Below are 15,169 nucleotides of genomic sequence, written 5' to 3' on the forward strand. Positions count from 1 at the left end.
CTTGAATTAAAGAGGCGTCATACAGTCTCGTGGTTCAGCGAATAATTGCATAAGATGCTATCCAAGAAATAGTTCATTATGAAGTGTTTTTGAACGAGTTACTTTTATCAAAGAATTGTGAGGATTATGTAAGAGAAGCTTGACTTCTTATCTTCCTTACCAAAACTAATGAGAATCAATATGACCGTACATTTTCCTTATAATGTAGTATTTCATAACGTGCTCCAATATTTGTAATATTTACCAACATGTAAAAGAGACTTCAATAATAATTTTATTCAATATGATAATTTCCACTGAGTCTAACAACACCCATAGTGGTACAAAACAAAATATTACTAAAAACACTTCACTCACATGTGCTACTTTTCAAGTTAATAAAAACAATATAAAAATCTTGAAGTACCCATTTTTCAACTAGTTGTTGAACTATTTTGAAGTTTATAAAAATAAAGGGTACTTCTAGTTATTTATTAGAACAGTCACAAACACGATATTTAGAAAGAGAAACAGGCAATTGCCCAAAACTTCTTCAATTCCTTGATTTTGGCACATAAATAGTCCAAAGTGAGGTTAAGTTTAAAATTTCTGTTTTCACCAAAGATTAACACTCAGAGAATACGTATTCGAGATATGACTGATGAATTTTGAATTTCGAAGGGTTTATAATTTATATTGTTTTTATCAACTCAAAATATTACTGTACATGAATTAACCATAAATGAATGTAAAACTAAAATTATGATAAATTTGGATTAATATAAACATAAAGAGGATTAGAAGAAGAAATAAAGTCATGCACTTCGTAAACCTTATGCAAAACGCATTATCTAAATCCTTATTAGGTATGTCATAATAAAAAGAAATACAACTCCTTCTCGCTTCTAGCCACAAGTTAATACCCCCAGAAGCAAGAACTAGGTGTCGGTGCACTCTTTTTCGGAATAGTGATAAAGATGGGGAAAGAATAATTTCAAGTGGCAGAGCATTCCATTCACGGGAAGCCGTAACACAGAACGACAAATTAAAGCATGAACAAATTTCCATCAAAGAAATCGTTAGAGAGCCCTAATTGAATAGGTGTCTCTGACCTTTAATTTATCCGACATTTGTTTCTGATTGGATAAATCTTATTTCTATTTCAGAATTTACTCAATTTTTTTCACAATTTATCCTTCATAGAATTTTCTACAAATTATTGTTATCTAGAGTTGGTACGCCCTAGCTTTACAGTAGATGCGTTCATGGTAAAATGGGATATTCCTTATCAACCATTTTGTGAATAGGAATTAAATAATTTTAATCGAACATTGTTTTCAACTTCCACATCACAATAACTTCAACAAAAATCAAATCCTGGAGCACTAATTATTATACAATACTGGCAGGTAACCCGTGCTCCGCAAGGGTCCAATTAAAAACTTGACAAGCTGAAAGGTTGACGTACTGAAATCTTCAAAAATTTAAAATGGACCTAAAACTATCCTTGGTAAATTAATAATCTATAAGCGAAATTTCAAGTTAATCAGTCCAGTAGTTCAGACGTGATGTTGCGTTATTCGAGAATGTCCTATCCCGTACATGTTCAAGACAATTCTTTCCTTTATTATAGTTCGTAGACTAGCAGGTTGCTCCGCAAGGGTCCAATTAAAAACTTGACAAGCTGAAAACTTAACGTACTGAAACCTTCAAGAATAATTGTAAATAGGCCAATAACCATCCTCGGTAAATTAATAATCTATATGCGAAATTTCAAGTTAATCAGTCCAGTAGTTCAGACGTTATGTTGCGTTATTCGAGAATGTCCTATCCCATACATGTTCAAAACGATTCTTTCCTTTACTATATTATAGACTAACAGGTAACCCGTACTCCGCAAAGGTGTAATTATGAACTTGACAAACTGGACTTACTGAAATCTTGAAGAATCGAGAATAGGCCTATAACCATCTTCGGTAAATCAAGAATCTATATTATGCAAAATTGCAAGTTCATCAGTTCAGTGGTTCAGACGTGATGATGCATCATTCCAGAATTTCCTATCCCGTAAGCGTATAAACAGATTCTATCTTCTATTATAATATCGGGGCACCGAGCTTCGCTCGTTATTTATTTATCGACTTTTGATAAACCGAACACAATTCCTTAAAATGATTGGGGAAGTACTAACAGGCACAGCCCAAAACTGTTTCTTTCCGGAATTTTGATTTATACAGTATAAATAGTCCAGAAAGTAGGCTATGTTCCATACACTTGAATTCAGGTTTAATTTTATGTTCAAACATTTGAAAACAAAAAAATTATAATTTAGATTATATACAAAACAAATTGAATAACAAAATAACACTCACTAATCACTTGAAATTGTCAAATAATGATCAACTTTGAAAATTATGATATACTCTAGTTTAGGAGGATTATCATGTCATGTTAACAAATCAGATTATGTTGATCAAATCGATTAAATTGTCTAGCTAGATAAATTTTCTCGCTGATTGATTATGATTACACAGGAAATAATTCTGTCTCTCTCCCACACAGGCACACGCATCTTCTGTTATCGAGAGACGACGAAATTATCATCTGTTTTCCAAGGATGGATTATCCTTTTAATGTCGTTCAGCGAGTTTTCCAAATAATGAGACCTAGTGCAATCGAATCTTTATATCATAAACCTACTATGTTCCAAATTTCGTGAAAATCGTTAGAGCCGTTTTCGAGATCCGTAAAACATAAATAGCCAGATATAAAAATACAGAAATTGCTCGCTTAATATAATAGGATTATAGATTAGTGGTAGCCTACACCGAACATAGAGAGCCCATTATACTCATCTGTAGAAGAAGTATGAAACTGAAGAAGTAGGAAACACGAAACTCGTTCTAACAAGGTTGTTCAGATGAAAATAAATAAAGAAGGAAGATTGCAGTTGGATTACAGGTACAAGAATCGAACCAACAACATTATAAAAATTGATCATGAGTAATGGAAAAACGTAGTCTATGGTCCTGATAAACTAAAATGGTTAGTGTAGAGATCCAGATAACATACAAGCTCCGGAAACGGGATATGTCCTGTGTGATGGAGTGCATCTAATTGGACAGTAATTCAATTACGCTGGCTATTAATCTTTTCAGTCGACCACCGTCTCAATCTCAATGCAGTGCAGCCAACATGACAACTTGTCTCAGACTGGCAAAAAGCAATTGCTGACAATAAATGTTCTTATAAACAGTAGACGCCGCAGTTCATGGTCAAGATCACAACATGACTAGAATCTAATTATTATTAGATCAGTAGATCTTCTAACTTCATGAATGAAAACATTTCGATTATAGTTAGTGAGTATAGAACCATCTTCCACCTTTGATACAATGTAATATAGTGAGGTTCACAGTGGAGAACGATAGGGGAACAGCGATGTCGATTCCCTGCCTTGCCACTGCCTTCTATAGATGATAGCTGATACTGGTATTATTGTCTTCAAGAATCAATTGTATTTGTCAAGAAATATATTTTGTCAATTCATTATTCACATTCAAATTAATTTTCTCAAAAAACATACACAATAATAATAATATATAGTTCAGGCAATGAATGCTCAAAAAAGGGTATAGGGGGAAAAGTTGGGAAGACAATTTTTGACCCCGCAGTTCTGTTTAGGGTAGTTAGGAGGTAAACATATCAAAAATCCCCACACCTACCCCCTGTGCTAAGGAAGTAGGGAGTTGAACTAGTTGGGAGGAGAACATATGAAAAGTCCCTATTCCCAGCTCATGTGCTAAGGGGATGAGGGTGGTTTAAAAGTTGCATTTTGCAGCGTTTTGCTTCCACGCTCATATCTAGAAAACAATGCGTTCAACCGACTGAAATAACTATTCAAAAATGAAGTTTGATTAATTCTCTACACTTTTTGTTGAGTGGAATTTTGTGATATTCCCAACAGTTCCCGAGATATTCGCTCTTGAAGGTGTGTAATTGTTGGAATAACATGTTTTTATCCAATGTTTTGCTCTTTCAGGGCTTATACCTCACCAACAATGCATCATAAATGCTGATGCTCATCGTTGGGTTGTTGAGCATTGGATTCTCTTTGAAATGATGTATTATTTCACTATTCCAAGTTTTCCTCTCATTGTTATAGCAGCTTCAATGTAGGGGGTGAAATTTTCATTGCTGCAACAAGTGTTAACTCAGTGGTTCCACACCTTCAACAGAGGGTATAAAGATGCGCACTTTTGCTATGTTCATCTACTAACTAGTCCAAATTAAGCTGCAAAGTCAAAAATTGTGTCACTGACACCCCCTTCAAATGTCATGGTCAAACGATCAGTTGTTGCAGCAATGAAAATTTCACCCCTGATTCAAGTCTCACCCTAATGACTTGATTTTATATTTATAGATGGAAATTAATTGGAAGTTGCATTTGTTGAATTTCCATGTAGCTGTTTACCCTGTTATCAATATTTGCAGTAGCAGAAGTCTTCGGGGTGATTTTCAGCATTTAATTGGGATTTTCGTTCAATAATAATTATTAGTTTATATTTATCTTAAACTTGGGATAATTTATTGATTTCAGGACCTTCTAGTTTCCTTCAATCTTTAGGTGCGTACATATATAGGCGCCGCGAACATGAGCAATTTACTTTTAATCAGCTGATGCCAAGCTTTTTATATCTGTATCTTACCGTTTCTGTAAAAATACAGATATAGTCAGCTGATTAAAAGTGAATTGCTCATGTTCGCGGCGCGTATATCTGTACGCACCTTTAGATATGCGATAGGATTAGCAATCATAAGAAACTCTGAAAAACTAAAATGAGTAGGAGAATTTCACATCAGCTACAATATAGATCATCAGCTGTTCTTAGTGAGAATTTGTGTGTATTTTTGGCTTAAAAATTCATAAAATAACTTAATTAATACAATGTGCAGTGATAATTAAGTGTAATATTCAACTATAATTTGGTGTTTTAATTTTTCTAAATTTAAAATTTGCATCTCATATTTATTTTTGGACGAAAGTTGAGCTTGAACTTCTTACAGAAGAAACATAACCTATTTTTTGGACATGTATTCAAAATTTGGGAATGGAATAGTTTTGGGCCAAGCCTGTTGTTCCTTCCCAATCATATTTATATGATTTGTTATTGTATCCACGTATAAATAAATAAATAAATATTTTTCATTAGTCCAATGTCATGTATATAATGATCCTGATTCAAGACTTGATCTTATATTTAAACTTGGGATAATTTATTGATTTCAGGACCATCTAGTTTCCTTCAATCTCAGATATGCGATAGGATTAGCAATCATAAGAAACTCTGAAAAACTAAAATGAGTTGGAGAATTTCACATCAGCTACAATATTTTTCATTAGTCCAATGTCATATATTATAATGATCCTGATTCAAGACTTGATCTTATATTTAAACTTGGGATAATTTATTGATTTCAGGACCTTCTAGTTTACTTCAATCTTATATATGCGATAGGGTTAGCAATCATACGAAAGTCTGGAAAACTGAAATGAGTAGAATATTCTTACTTGATCAGCCTCAATAATTTTCATTAGCACACTTCAAAATGCAGTATTTGCAACAACAAGTGAACTGTGCGTGAATATGTTGCATAACACCTGCACGATTACAGAACCAGTAGATATAATAATGTATCCGGAAAGTGAATCACGATTGATTCCAAAGAAATGAGACAAAATAATTAAAACTTGGAGAAAAACGTGATGAATAATATTTCCAAGGGCACATCAGTTGATGGCAAAACAGTTACAATAAAACTATTGAATTACTGCTTACTATCAGCTATGAAAATTTAGTGATGCATAATTACAAGCGATTTACAACTGCCGTAGCCAATCAAACGAGTTTTAAATAGCCTACTGATTACATTTACTTCATGTAATAGCGACTACCACCAAAGTATGCAGCTTGGATAATTGTACATGAGTAAAATCGTGCCATTAACATGGGTTCCTTTCATATGTCGCCTAGGGCGAGATCGGAGTTTTACAGTAAATACAGTAGGCAAATCTTATTCCAATCTTTACGTGATTGGTAATAGAAGGATAAACAGTCAAATGAGAGGAGGAGTCCTTGCTAAACATATTATCAAACGTTACATCTATATTCTAGTAGTAGAGATTAACTTTGATATAAAATGTTAAACATTGTGTACTCAATTGAGTTTGTAACCGAGCTACTGCAACACATTACTGTGTAGTATGGTCCACGTAATAATGTGGTGGAGATAGATAGAACATCGTTGCCGATTCTCTGCCTTGCCACTGCCCTCTATAGCTGATACCGGTATAGGCCTATCTGATGTAATATCAACCGTTCATCTTGTTGAAAAATCAATTAAATTTCATTTGACAAGAAAATATAATTTTCAATTATAAAATAATACATTTTCATGATTGAGGTTGAATATTTTGTTGATTAACTCTATAATATCGGAGCACCGAGCTTCGCTCGTTATTTTTATTTATTGATAAACAGAACACAATTCTCTAAAATGATCGTGTTTATATTTCACAGCTGGCTAAACGTCATCTTATGAATTTCGGGGATGCGATATTTTGATTTTTCACATACTCACTTTTTTACTATCCACAGCTGTTTCAGCCAAGGATGAATTATAATGTCGTTCAGCGAGTTTTCTCAAGGATGAAACCTAGTGCAATCGAATCATTATATCATAAACCTACTATGTTCCAAATTTCGTGAAAATCGTTAGAGCCGTTTTCGAGATCCGTTAAACATAAATAACCAGATATATAAATACAGAAATTGCTCGCTTAATATAATAGGATTTTTGAAGAACGATGTGAAAACGTTGCGGAGCTAGAAAAGGACAGCGCTATCAATGACTAAATAATCTATTATAATAGTTTATACAGTATTAAATATTCAAATCGACCATGTCTCTACATTGTTAAAAACGAGAAACATTGTAAAAACAAGAAAATTATAAAATAATACATTTTTATGTTTGAGATTGTATATTTTGTTCATTAATTACATTTCTACATGGTTAAAAAATGATCTGGCAACATTTCAGAGCTAGGAAAGGATAGCTCTACCTGCTTTGTCAAATGATAAACAAGGATAGCAACACCAATGTTAATCAAATACTGCCATTATAACGTGGACCTCACTATAGTTGTCATATCGGTTACATGACAACGAGATAATTTCGGTATATTGCTAATCTGCTAGAGAAGAACCCATATTCTAGAGCAGATGCTGAGAAATTGTGACGTGGGAGGGAGAAGAAGGAAGCCTTTTCGCTGGTGTCTCTACACGAAGCCTGGTGGCAAGCAAAGGAGGGATGGATCTTCCCCTGGTTATTCTCCAGGTAGAAAGCAGGGTTTAGTATATTTCCTTCCCAGATGTTACCATTGAAAAAGGGAGACCAGAATGTCGCACTAAAATAGCCTCACAAAGATAAGCTTTCAAAATTCATAAATTCAAAAGTAAAATTTGAAATCTACATTTCCATCTAAATGTTTGTCTGCTTCTTTCAACTCTAATGAACCGATCACTGTATGGCTTTAAATGCAATAAAAATTTTACTTCTTCATTTACAATGCAAATGAAACTAATGTAATAACATTATAGAAGATAAAATAATAAGGTAGTCCTTGTGCTATTTTTCTTCCAACTTTATAGGTGACAAAGTCCAAGATGAGGTTAGAATTTCACGTGTACAATTTTTATAAAATTCTAGTCCTAAATAAACATGAAAACTATAAATTTTGAATTTAGATGACTTGAATTAATAAATCGATAAGTAATATTCTACTCAATTACCACTTGAAACTAATACTTTCGAGTTATTTTAAAAAATTTGGAACCATTGAAGAAAAAAATAATTCGAAATATCAATAAAAAGTCATTGCTTCAAGTATTCTATGCATTGCATGCGTAGAACAAATTCTAATTCCACTGTATTTTTATGATCATATATAATGAGATTCACGTTTTAAAGTCAGCACCTGATTGACGCTGTTTTTTATCCTCGTCTGTCATTAGACAAAACATATATAGTGAGGTCCACGTTATAATGGCAGTGTTTGATTAGCAAAGGTATTGCTATTCTTGTCTATCATTCAACAAATCGGATAGCACTATCTCTTTCTCTCTTCCCTGTTGCCAGATCATCTTTTAACAATGTAGAATTGATTATTAATTAACAAAATAAATAATCTTAGCCTAATTGAAAATGCATTATGAAATTAGTGAAAACTATAATTTCTTGCTTAATAAAATATGATTGATTTTTTTAAACGAGAATGAACCGTTAATACTACATCAATATACCTGTAACAGCTACCGTCTATAGAAGGCATTGTCAAGACAGAGGATCGGCAAACAGATATAGTGATTAGTGAGGTCCACGTTATAATGACAGTGTTTGATTAGCAATGGTATTGCTATCCTTGTCTATCATTCAACAAAGCAGATAGCACTATCTCTTTCTCGCTTTCCTCTGTTGCCAGATCATCTTTGAACAATGTAGAATTAATATTTAATTAACAAAATATATCATCTTAATTATGAAAATGCATTATGAAATTAGTGAAAACTATAATTTCTTGCTTAATAAAATATGATTGATTATTTTAAACGAGAATGAACCCCGTTAATATCAGTTGATATCAGTTTTCTGTAAAGTGTGAAGTTTTTCGCTCTAAAATTTCTAGTTTCATTCAATATTTAGACTTTTTGAATAATTATTAAGTTACTGTTCTAGATTTTCTAATTTTAAACTCTAATAGTATCTATTTGATTCCAAATTTGCTCGTTTATCTGAGTATTGAAGAGCGTAAATTGTATTTTGAAAAGTGAAAGTGACAAAACCAACATTTTGATTTGGACAGTATAGTATAAATTGGAAATGAGACAGTTTTGGGCATGAGCCTGTTGTGCCCTTTCCTCATGTCAAGTATTTGTACACAATGTGATAAATAAATGAATAAATAAATATTACATCAATAAACCTGTATCAGCTACCGTCTATAGAAGGCATTGACAAGACAGAGGATCGGCAACGTTGTTCTCCTATATTTTTCCACTGCCATTATAACGTGGGCCTCACTATAGCTCTATCCTTTTCCAAGTCCGTACTGTTGACTATAAATAAATATAATCAACTACTAAAATATTGAATGAAAAAGACTAAGAAATTGTCAAAAACCACAGATTTTTTGATACTTAGAAAGACCGGTTTCGGTTATTACACAATTGTCAATCTCCGATAAACTAAATCTCAGTTTATCAGAGATTGACAATGGAGTAATAACCGAATCCGGTCTTTCTAAGTATCAATAAATCTGTGGTTTTTGACAATTTCTTAGTCTTTTTCATTCAATATGAATAATATCAACTTCTCAACTACACAAAAAGTACTAAAATATTCTCAATTATGAAAATGTATTATCAAATCATGAGAGAATATACTTTCTTGACGAGTAAAATATATAGTTTCAGATAAAATTGATCATTATTAACAAGAACCAAAAAGTAATATTAAACTGGGATAACTTGAATCCGTAAACCTCCGTAAACAAAGCCGTAGTGCATTCGTGTGAGCACAGGTAGGGCTCCTACACCAATAAAAACACTAGCTGAAATCAACGAATTTTCATTGGTGTAGAAGCCCTACCTGTGCTGACGTCACACGAATGCCTACGGCTTTGTTTACGGAGGTAGTGCTTGAATCACAGCTATCTAGAGAGGGAAAATTGACAGCTCTGCTGTCCTAACATTTACACTGACTCTACAACGTGAATCTCACTATAGATAGGTGAGATAGTAAAGAGTGTTTCGGATGGACACGTTAAGCCGTCGGTCCCGGCTGCCTAAAAAGCAGTCGTTACGTCATGTCAGAGGCCCTGAAATTGATCAGTTGCGACCTGGAAACTCTGACACCAGACCTGAGCCAGCCAGGTCACTCGATATTATTATTTATTTAAAGAGTAACCAATGTTCAAAGTCATTGACCACAAATCTCCCAAGAATGCACAGAATAAACACAACCAACGTCTAAGAATAAAAACAGTGTGTTTGTTCATTGATGATTGTAAATATCTCTAGAGTTCTAGACCGACGAGTCCAACACGTTGAGATAAATAAATTATGAATCTATTGACAATAATTGCTGTTGAAAGGGACAATCACTGTTTTTCGGGTTACAGGGTAAAGATCAGAAATTGGTGACCCGTGCACCGCCAACCACACTACACTATCAGTCGGAACCACTATCATCAATTCACAGAAAATCACTCCATTCATAAGAAAAATGTTCAATATCGGTATGAAAAACTAATTAATTTAAGAAAGAAATTAATCAACTTTGTACATCACAACGTGAAAAGATTCAATACAAAAGTGAATGCTTGAAGAAAGATTGAACAAGTTCTTGTAAAATGTATGTGCATTAATCTAGTACTTCAGTATCTTTCTCATAAAATCTCTATATCCTTAATTATTAACTACCTACTTACCACCTACCCTAGTACATGGGTTTTCCCATAGTTGAGTAGGTTAATTTCCAATACAATTAAATTCCATATTTTTTTATGGACTCATTGTATTATATTCTACATATTTTGTACTTTTTATGTTTTAATTGCTTGTTGTATTTTTTAAAGGAAATAAATTTATTTATTATTATTATTGTTATAGATCTTAGAACAGATAACTGATGGAACATTTTGGATTTGGATATTCTAATTTAACATTTCAACCTGTTATCACGCACTATAATGATTAGTATCTCTACACTCATTATTATTGGTTCTTAGAACATATAACTGATGAAACATTTTTGATTTGGAAATTCAGATTTAACATTTCAACCTGTTATCACTATAATGATTAGTGTTCTTTCCCGATCATATTTATATGATTTGTATTTGTATCCACAGAAAATAATGAAATAATTTTCCTTATTATTGGAAATATCAAGCTTAATCTTGAAGATCATAATATGTTTCCATGGAGCAAATAAAATGGTATTAAAATCACTTCACTTATATATGGGCTGATTTTAAGTTTTTAATAAAGGGTACTACAAGTTTTTATATTGTTTTTTATTAATTTAAAATGGTATTCTATTTCATTTACTTGAAGGAAATGATGAACTTATGAATCGACAAAATAAAGTTAATACCGATTAAGAATCAAGTTAATACCGGTCAAGAATCTTTCTATTAGAATGATAGTGATTCGATAGTTAAGTTGTATTTCAGTAGCTTGTTTTTTGTCAAATACTATTGAGATATCTATTTTGTTTTTTTTTTTTGTATTTGCAGTTTTGATACGAGATTGTAAAAAATGTCATCAACATGAATAGTTCTTTGAATTTGAAACCTTTCTTTCATTGAACTGTGAAAATTACTGTGGTTGGGAAATGAAGTTCATCAGCAATTAGGTAATGCAGTGAGAGAGGGAAGACTTTTTACTTAATCTACACTAATCTTTTAATCGCATTTCAGTGCTGTCCTAATTGGAGGAGTTTGAGAAACCATACAAATACTTCCCCTCGAGTATTCAAGCATGTAATTTGCAACTTAGGTACTTTGAACTGAAGTAAGAGGGCTAGGCCTGACAACGATTTGGAATTTAATAGAATTCACACGAAATTTATGTATTGTCTATGAATAAATATGACAATTCCATGAGTAAATAGTAGGCCTAATGAGAAATCAAAATGATTATTTTTCTAAGGGAAAGAGGAGAATGATTAATAAAAAATATCTACTGAATTTCTACAAATCTAGCAGTGTCTTCTTACAACAGGAAAAGGGTTACAGAGTTTCATGATTATCATTTTTATTTAACAACTGATTAATACTCAAGTGATCTAGCCATAAATTGAGAAAGCTGCATCTTCGAAGGGAATGGTTTAATGTTCACTCAAGAAATCTATAATATCTAGATTAATTATTGAATGAATTTATAAATATATATTTTATAGGTCATAAATGTTTTAGAATAAATGGGTATTCTAAATCATTGAGTTCTGGATTCCTTGAGATCAAATTTTCACTAAAAATATACAATCTCTGTGATCTCTTTTACGATAAAATGGAACTCTGAATTAGTTCTTCTAATTAGTGAGAAAATATAATTATTTTTTCAGAAGAATTTTTAATATTCCTTTCATCACCGTACCCAAATGTTCAACAAGTTGAACTGAATATGAATATCCAAATAGGTCTAAAGAAGTTCTAAAATCCATTTACAACGCTGACAATAACGACTTGAAGACTGATATCTTATCATTGACGCTTAAAATGTTTTTTATTACAAGGACTCTTGTAGCAATGCCACACCTTTTCTCGAAAATCTACGTAGACTTAAATTTTTTCAAGATGGGAAATTAGTCACTTCGTACTTGATTTGAACTTGAGTTTAGTTGAAAACTCAAAAGCAGATTTATTATAAGTTTGTAAAACGGATGAAGGAAGCATATAATACATTAAAAAATTGTCCATATTTTATTTTTTAGTGGTACGAGGAGATCTGATCATTTTATTTATTTATTCGTGGACAGAATCACAAATCATATAAATATGATTAGGAAGGAACCTTATTTTGTCAAAAGTTATAAATGTTTAACTTTAAAGTTTTTGTCCTTAACGTACGGTACGTATCCTTATGCGTGCTCGAAGTTTTCGAGATTAAATGGCAAAATTGAAAAAAGTCAGAAATTTGGGGGTTTGGGGGCGAAGCCGTCCTGAGACGCGTCAGCAAATTTCATATTCGAATTCAGCGCCCCAAAATGGTATTATAGAACTGTCGAATAAAATTCTCTCGAGGCTGTTTCCTGAAAAACGACCATTGACTGGACTATTGTTTTCAGGCAATAAAGAGTTTTAGTGCCGGTTGCACAAAAGCCGGTTAAATAATTTTAATCGTGATTAATTCCACGAGAACCAATCAGAGAAAGTTGCAAGTTTCAACATGCACACTTCACTCTGCACTGCTTTGAAATCAGCTTTTTACAAATTCAGAGAAAAACTTTGACAACGGCTACAGTATTAATGGCTATAAAACTAGCACCGCACCTTGCATACTATAGTATATTATGTAGAAATACATGCCAGATGAACCACTCGAAAGTAAATGGAATAGAGTGGAGTGTAAAATTTAAAAATTATAAAGCAACAAGTTGACAGAACACGCAGCAAAGAGAGGTTATGTTAAGCGTGGGGTAGACTGGCTGAAACCGCCTACTTATAAATTGTACATCTGTTATTTTCTGGGCTTGTTGTACAGTAGAATTTTGACTTTTGACATTATAAAACAAATTAAAATAGTTGAAACTTACCGAAATGATACATCCTGATGACCAGGGAAATATTCCTGAGTTCACACACAGCACTATAACCAAAAATCCATGCTACATACACACAAACTGTAGTTTAAAAATGTTTCCAACGAAGGAAGCACAATTCTAAGTTCACAAACTGTTTCGCGCACTTGAGGTGATCAAAGATCAGTCATATTTCACTTGGGTTTTGTTGCAAAATTGTAAAAGTAAGAGCGTTTTGGTGTAGAATGCCGCGCCGAGATTGAATATGTTCGGATAGAAGACACACACAGAGTTACCAACACACTACTCAGACTACAACTGAAACCGATTCTGGTCTTGAACTCAGCCGGTTGCGTTCACCACAAGGATGCAAGAGACTCAACTGAATCCCCTCCACAACAACTGAATACAATGACCGTCTCCAGCTCCAGTCTCCAGCCAAAACAAACTGCTAGCCTCGCTCGCGACCATAAAGTTTCAGCCCGTCTTTATAGGTATAATGCACACTAAAAAACACCATCCTATACTCAGGACCTCGGCTACAGACCTTACCAAAAACATCACCTCAAGTCCTTGCAAGGAATTTCTATCTCCGCCCCGCCCGGCAGTTAAGATGCACTAAAATAGAGGTCAAATAACTCTACAGAAAAAACCTGCTACAATGCAGTTTATGTCAAAACTATTAGGCCCTGACAGATCCATCTAGATTAAATCTTTACCATTCTTTAATCCTGTAATATTGTTGTATAACATTGATGTAGTTTTTATGTGGAAGCTATCATCAAACTGTTGGATGAAACGATAAACCTGACGCTAATATTCGTCTAAACAAATAAATAGAAAGTGTGAAGTTACTGAAGAGATTGGGTTTGTCAGTGAGCATGATTTATATGTAAGATTTTATAAGAGAAGATTTAGTTAAATATCATTGTAAATGACAAAATATTTGTTAAAAATATTTCAATAAACACATTATTTGTAATTCTATTATAGTCAGTTAGTGCAAAAACAAGATAGCCCAGATAAATATATAAATTAGCTTATTTTGATTCAATGAGTTATAACAAGTACTGCATTTAATTTCAATTAATTTAATTGATTTTAAATATGAAGTCAAATTAGAAAAGCTGAAGTTAACTAAAGTTGAGATTAAAGAACTGTTTATTTGGTTTTTATTGTGAAGTTTTTATTTGAACAATTTATTATACATTATTACTCCTGAAATGGAAAAGATTACCTATGTACTGTTTAGCCATATATAAAACTTCAAGATTCGATGCTTAACAATAATTAATTTGGAAATACCATATAAAATTAAAAACTAGAGGTATTAAATAAGGTATTAGGACTAAGTATATAAGGACTAAGGTATTAAATAATTTATAATATTATTCAGCATTTGCATTGAAGTATAATCACTCCAATTCATCTTCCGGTTACAAAAAAAAAAATTTGATAAATACAGTAGAAAGGCACTTTTCAGGGCCAGTAGTACATTCATGTATACATTTAGAGGTATATATTTATACATTTTTTTAATTATAATAATATCAATATATATTACTACAGTGGTCGGTACTACAATACAGTACTTTGAGATATAAAATTAGTACGTCCTAGAGTCCTACAAAATAAAACTAAAGGGTAGATAGGAATAAAGGTAAAAGAACAAAAGAAGGATATTACAGGTTTTCTATGATATTGTAACTTAATTATTTCTGAAAGGCTAGATTCTTCTTGAAAAACTATTCAAATAATAGAATTAAAATAAGGAATGCATTGCTTCTACTGTACCTCCAATTATATTTTCAAAATTAGGAGT

At 32.5% G+C, this 15,169-nt stretch overlaps 1 protein-coding gene across 1 annotated transcript in view; it reads right to left on the reverse strand.

Annotated features, from left to right (window-relative positions):
• LOC111045263 (semaphorin-5B) overlaps window positions 1-13,680 on the reverse strand; it is a 272,649-nt gene extending 258,969 nt beyond the window's left edge. The window contains exon 1 of the mRNA XM_039427109.1: window positions 13,363-13,680. Within this exon, the coding sequence (XP_039283043.1) occupies window positions 13,363-13,375 (13 nt within the window). The 5' untranslated portion in view covers window positions 13,376-13,680. The remainder of the gene's footprint in view (window positions 1-13,362) is intronic.
• Between the last annotated feature and the right edge of the window lie 1,489 nt (window positions 13,681-15,169).

Source organism: Nilaparvata lugens, chromosome 4 (genome assembly GCF_014356525.2).
Source record: "Nilaparvata lugens isolate BPH chromosome 4, ASM1435652v1, whole genome shotgun sequence".
Lineage (NCBI taxonomy): Eukaryota > Metazoa > Arthropoda > Insecta > Hemiptera > Delphacidae > Nilaparvata > Nilaparvata lugens.